This window comes from Podarcis bocagei (genome assembly GCF_964188305.1).
Source record: "Podarcis bocagei genome assembly, chromosome: 1".
Classification (NCBI taxonomy): domain Eukaryota; kingdom Metazoa; phylum Chordata; class Lepidosauria; order Squamata; family Lacertidae; genus Podarcis; species Podarcis bocagei.
Window position 1 is genome coordinate 4,698,657 of NC_138125.1, and position 5,946 is coordinate 4,704,602.

At 50.9% G+C, this 5,946-nt stretch overlaps 1 protein-coding gene across 1 annotated transcript in view; it reads left to right on the top strand.

Annotated features, from left to right (window-relative positions):
• Window positions 1-3,706, top strand: part of ERO1A (endoplasmic reticulum oxidoreductase 1 alpha) — a 37,597-nt gene extending 33,891 nt beyond the window's left edge. Inside the window, exons 16-17 of the mRNA XM_081192824.1 lie at window positions 559-1,834; window positions 3,193-3,706. Of these exons, the coding sequence (XP_081048950.1) occupies window positions 559-619 (61 nt within the window). The 3' untranslated portion in view covers window positions 620-1,834; window positions 3,193-3,706. The remainder of the gene's footprint in view (window positions 1-558; window positions 1,835-3,192) is intronic.
• The last annotated feature ends 2,240 nt before the right edge of the window (window positions 3,707-5,946 follow it).

The following is a 5,946-nucleotide window of genomic DNA, read 5'->3' on the forward strand; positions in this document are numbered from 1 at the left end:
AACATAGGACTAGAAACATGCTCGTTTATTTTCAAAAAAGAAAAGCGAGCTGTGGTGAGCCAAGTTCATTCTGGGGTTGTTGTTTTTTGTGCCTCTGTGGAACTGCAGGGTGCAGATGGCTCTGCTTTTGGCTGTGTTTTGAGTCCAAAAGCTACCGTATTTTTACCCTATAGGATGCACTTTTTCCCCTCCAAAAATGAAGGGGAAATGTGTGTGCGTCCTATGGAGCGAATGCAGGCTTTCGCTGAAGCCTGGAGAGCGAGAGGGGTTGGTGCACACCGACCCCTCTCGTTTTCCAGGCTTCAGGAAGCTATCCTCAAGCCATGGGAGAGCTGCGCAAAGTCGCACAGCCCTCCCACGGCTTTTGGAGAGCTGCCTGTTCTAGGGGCTGGGGTCGGGGGAAGCTCGGGGGGAATCCTGGGGGGGGAAAAAATATTTTTCCCCTTTATTTCCCCCCCCCAAAAAAACTAGGTGTGTCCTATGGGCCGGTGCGCCCTATGTGCCGAAAAATACGGCACCTAAGATCACGCTCTTTCCCTCTTGTGTCTCCCAATTCAGGATTTCAACAAGTATTAAGGAACTGGAAAACTTCAGGAACCTGCTGAGACCTCTCCACTGAAGCCGTTTCCTGATAAAGACTAGCACTCCTGTTCTCCGCTGATGGTTGCTGCATCGTGGCCAGGCTAGCCCCCCAACCCCACCCCGATCTTGGCAAGAAGGGGGAGCGTGGGATTGTAAACCAGCAATCTTGCTTCCCCAGCTTGCGAGTTTTATACTGGCCGCAACTCCCGATGCAAGACTTAATCTTCCAGGGCTTCCTGGTCCTGTCGTCTTTGTGATCTGCCATGCAGGGTCTTACGTGAACGAATCTCTCTCAATGGTGGAAGGCAAAACTCACCTCGGTTAAGTAATCCTCAGCCTGCAGTTTTCATTTCAGGATCTATGAAGTGCCTTTCTGGATCAGACCCAAGCCCAGAAGTTCTTTGCAAGGATCCCGGTACGGTGCTGCCTCTGTTTTAGGGGGTGCAGTGGAGATACCGCTTCTGGGGGAAACCCTTGCTTTTGAACCATTTTGTTTTAATTAGACGAGAGAGCCGGCAGCTGCCCTTTAAAAAGAACCCCACCCCTCCAAATAAATGCAATTAAACCCAAACACAAGTTAAATCTAAAGTAGTGGGTAGCACTCCTTTTTGGGAGTTTTGGACTAGAATTCCCACCCAGTGGCGTATCGTGGAGAGGGTGGTGGTCCACAGGGGGGTTGCCTTGGAGCAAAATTTCAGCACTCGGTTCCATCACCGGGCTCCGTTGAAAATGGCTTGTCCATGCAAACCAGGAACTGGTTATGCACACTGTTAGGAAGTTGAACGCGCATGCGTATTCCGTCCATTTCCCTGCCTCTGCGCAGCCCCGGGCACCGGCAAACCACGCTAGGCCACTGCTCCCACCATCCTACCTAACCATTGATCGCATTGCCAGGAACTGGGAGTCCAAAACAGCCGGGAGGGGGCACCACGTTAACCATCCCTTGCTCTACAGTGCTGTATGGCACAGTCCTCAGGGAGGTACGGTATACGAAGCACACTCCCCAGGGAGATATCTCCATCTGAGCACACCTGGATACAGGCCAGATCTGGGCTAGGCAGACATTTGCTCTGCTACCCCAGGGATCTTCAGGTGGGTCAAAGATATTCTCCCCTATTTTTTTTTGGAAATCCTTACAAGAGCTCTGTAGTGTACCCTGGTCACAGGTCTGTGTTTCAAGTAAGCTGATACTCCGCAGTTGCAGACTGCCCTTAGAGCACAGTGTAAAGGTAAAGGGACCCCTGACCATTAGGTCCAGTCGTGGCCGACTCTGGGGTTGCAGCGCTCATCTCGCTTTATTGGCCGAGGGAGCCGGTGTACAGCTTCCGGGTCATGTGGCCAGCATGGCTAAGCCGCTTCTGGCGAACCAGAGCAGCATACGGAAACGCCGTTTACCTTCCCGCCGGAGCGGTACCTATTTATCTACTTGCACTTTGATGTGCTTTCGAACTGCTAGGTTGGGAGGAGCAGGGACCGAGCAATGGGAGCTCACCCCGTTGCGGGGATTCGAACCGCCGACCTTCTGATCAGCAAGTCCTAGGCTCTGTGGTTTAACCCTCAGTGCCACCAGCGTCCCTAGCTGCTATTAAAAGGCAAAATTATGTTGGATGTGACTTGACATCTTTTGCTAAGAGAAGGGTGACCTCCATCCATCTTCATGGAGGTTAGAGAAACATTCTCCTCCTCTTGTAACGCCGGAACTCATGGGCACCCAAGGAAGCTGCAAGTTGGAAGAGTTAGGGTAGATAAAAGAAAGTGCCTCTTTGCACAGCGCATAGTTAAGACTGGGGAACTTGTTTGCATAGGAAGAAGCTATGACCACCAGCCTAGAGGGCTTTAAATGAGGATTACCGTATGTTCTGGCGTACAAGATGATGATAATGATGATGATAATAATAATAATAATAATAATAATAATAATTTATTATTATTATTTATTACTTATACCCTGCCCATCTGGCTGGGCTTCCCCAGCCACTCTGGGCGGCTTCCCAAAAAATATTAAAATACTGTAATGCATCAAACATTAAAAGCTCCCCTAAACAGGGCTGCCTTCAGATGTCTTCTAAATGTCAGGTAGCTGTTTATCTCTTTGACATCTGGTGGGAGGGCGTTCCACAGGGCGGGCGCCACCACCGAGAAGGCCCTCTGCCTGGTTCCCTGTAGCTTGGCTTCTTGCAGTGAGGGAACCACCAGAAGGCCCTCGGCGCTGGACGTCAGTGTCCGGGTAGAACGATGGGGGTGGAGACGCTCCTTCAGGTATACTGGATGAATTTTTATTCCTGGAAAATCACCCCAAAAGTCGGGGGTTGTCTTATACACTGGGTATATGCATTGGGAAGGAGGAGGGGGAGCCAGTGAGCAGAGGCGCCCCTTCTGCCATTGCTCCTCCTCCCTCCCCACAGAAGGGGACGCGGAAAGACCTTCTGAGCGCGGCATTCACCCGCCTGCCCGCCAAATGCCTCGCCTCCGGCTGCTGCTGCTGCGACGGCGGAGGCAGCGAAGGGGTGCGCGCTCTGTCCCTCAAACTCAAAAACTCTAAAACTGAACAGCAAAAGTTGAGGGTCGTCTTATACGCCCAGTTGTCTAATACGCCGGAATCTACGGCAGGCAAGTTTATGGAGGAGAAGGCTAGCAATGGTTACTAGCCAATCAACAAAGCCTTCCCCTTCGGGTATTTGGTTGGCCACTGCGAGAACTGGATGACGGGCCTTGGTCTGATCCAGGAAGGCGGTTCTTAGTATTTTTGGTGCCAGCACTGAATCTGAAATGTCCAAGTGCCCTTTTGGGTTTCTTCCGCCCAACTCTTCTCTCTCTGCTTAATGTTACCTCATTTTACAAAACGCTTCGCACTCTGGAACTGCTACACTGGTCTCAGGAAAAAGAGAGAGGCTCCCGAATGATTTTTTTTACTGTGAATGTTAGCAGAGAAGGGCAACCCCCCCCCCCATTTCTCTCCACTCCTCCTGAGAAAGCAGAAAGGAATTCCGAGCAATGATTTGTGCAACTGTACTCGACGTCCTGTGACCTGCAGGGGGAAGTGATGTGGAAAGGACTCAGGTTTGTAAAAAACCCCACAAATGTGCATGAATACAGAAGTGGGACATACGGACCTGAAACAGAACGCTCTTGCTCTTTCATTTTATTCTCCTGAATTTGCGTTGCAAAGGGGTGGACTTTGCGCCCCTCTGAACTCTACAATTCTATGATTGCAAAGGGCTGGCTGGGTGAGCAAAATGATGTTCCTACACTGGTATGTTTCCTTGAAGAGATGGTTATTTTTATTTATTGAATTTATATACAGTGGTACCTCTGGATGCAAACGGGATCTGTTCCGGAGCCCCGTTCACATCCTGAAGCGAACGCTCCACACGGGTCGCAATTTGCCACTTCCGCGCATGCGCGTGATGTCATTTTGAGCGTCTGCGCATGCACGAAACCCGGAAGTAACAAGCTCTGTTACTTCCGGGTCACTGCGGAGCGTAACTTGAAAATGCTCAACCAGATCCACATTCAACACGAGGTATGACTGTACTGCCCTGTACCCTCAGGTCTCGGGCCGCTTCACAGGATAAAATCAGAATATAAAACCACAATGTACATAATCAGAATAAAAGGTAAAGGGACCCCTGACCATTAGGTCCAGTCGTGGCCGACTCTGGAGTTGCGGCGCTCATCTCACTTTATTGGCCGAGGGAGCCGGCGTACAGCTTCCAGGTCATGTGGCCAGCAGGACTAAGCCGCTTCTGGCGAACCAGAGCAGCACACGGAAACGCCGTTTACCTTCCCGCCAGAGTGGTGCCTATTTATCTACTTGCACTTTGACGTGCTTTTGAACTGCTAGGTTGGCAGGAGCAGGGACTGAGCAACGGGAGCTTACCCCGTCGCGGGGATCCGAACCACTGACCTTTTGATCGGCAAGTCCTAGGCTCTCTGGTTTAACCCACAGCGCCACCTGCATCCCAATCAAAATAAAAACAACCACCCAAATAACAACTCCCCCCTTCCCCTGCAAAAGGAGCTCTAGGTGGTGACATGGTCTGCCTCATTTAATCCCCACAAAAACCCTGTGGGGCAGGCTAGGCGGAGAGGCTGGCCCAGTGCGAACTTCATGGCAGAGTGGGGATTCGAACCTTGTTCTCCCAGGTCGAAGGCTAACCGCTAGACCGCACTGTTTCTCAGAGCTGACCCTTGGAAACTATCAGCACCCAAGACTCCCCCCCCCCAGCGGTAGGTGGGAATTGGCACATTCTTCATCCTGCCTCCAGCTATTTCCCCCAATCCTGCTAATTCCCCTCACTCCAAAAAAACTCTACATCCATCTGCTCCCCACTCCAGCTGTTTTGGTCTGTGCCACAGTAGCTGATGGGAGTTGTAGTCCAAAACAGCTGGAGAGCAGCAGGTTAACAAAGGCTGATCTTTCAGGTACATGCAATTTATTTTTTAAAAAGCATGCATTTTTGTTGAAATTATCAGGCATTGTGAACACACTGCCTTTGGGAGGGGAGCATCCGTGACCCGTGGCAGAGAATTCCATTTCATGCCCCCCCCCTTTAAAAAATACTCTACCACTCTAGGAGTCTGTGGTACAGATTTACCAGCTTTTGTTTACAACAACAACAATTTATTATTTATACCCCGCCCATCTGGCTGAGTTTCCCCTGCCACTCTGGGCGGCTGCCAATCAAGTGTTAAAAACAGTACAGTGTTACATATTAAAAACTTCCCTAAAGAGGGCTGCCTTCGGATGACTTTTAAAAGTAAAATAGTTGTTTATTGCTTTGACATCTGCTGGGAGGGCATTCCACAGGGCAGGTGCCACTACCGAGAAGGCCCTCTGCCTGGTTCCCTGTAAGCTTACTTCTCGCAATGAGGGAACTGCCAGAAGGCCCTTGGCGCTGGACCTCAGTGTCCGGGCAGAACGATGGGGATGGAGACGCTCCTTCAGGTATACAGGACTGAGGCCGTTTAGGGCTTTCAAGGTCAGCACCAACACTTTGAATTGTGCTCGGAAACGTACTGGGAGCCAGTGCAGATCTCTCAGAACCTGTGTTATGTGGTCCCGGCGGCCACTCCCAGTCACCAGTCTAGCTGCCGCATTCTGGATTAATTGCAGTTTCCGGGTTACCTTCAAAGGTAGCCCCACGTAGAGCACGTTGCAGTAGTCCATGTATGTTTTTTTGTTTTGGTGCTTCTGCAGATTTCTCCATTCCCCGCCCCCCCCCCTAGTTTTTTCCTCTCCATCGCCATGAGCCAGTCAGGAGGGCAATAATCCTAAACCCTCTCCTTCCACGAGCTGGGGCAAGCTGTAAAGGTTGAAGAGGTGCAAGAAATCCCAAAGCCGAGCCTTTGAAAACTCCCGTC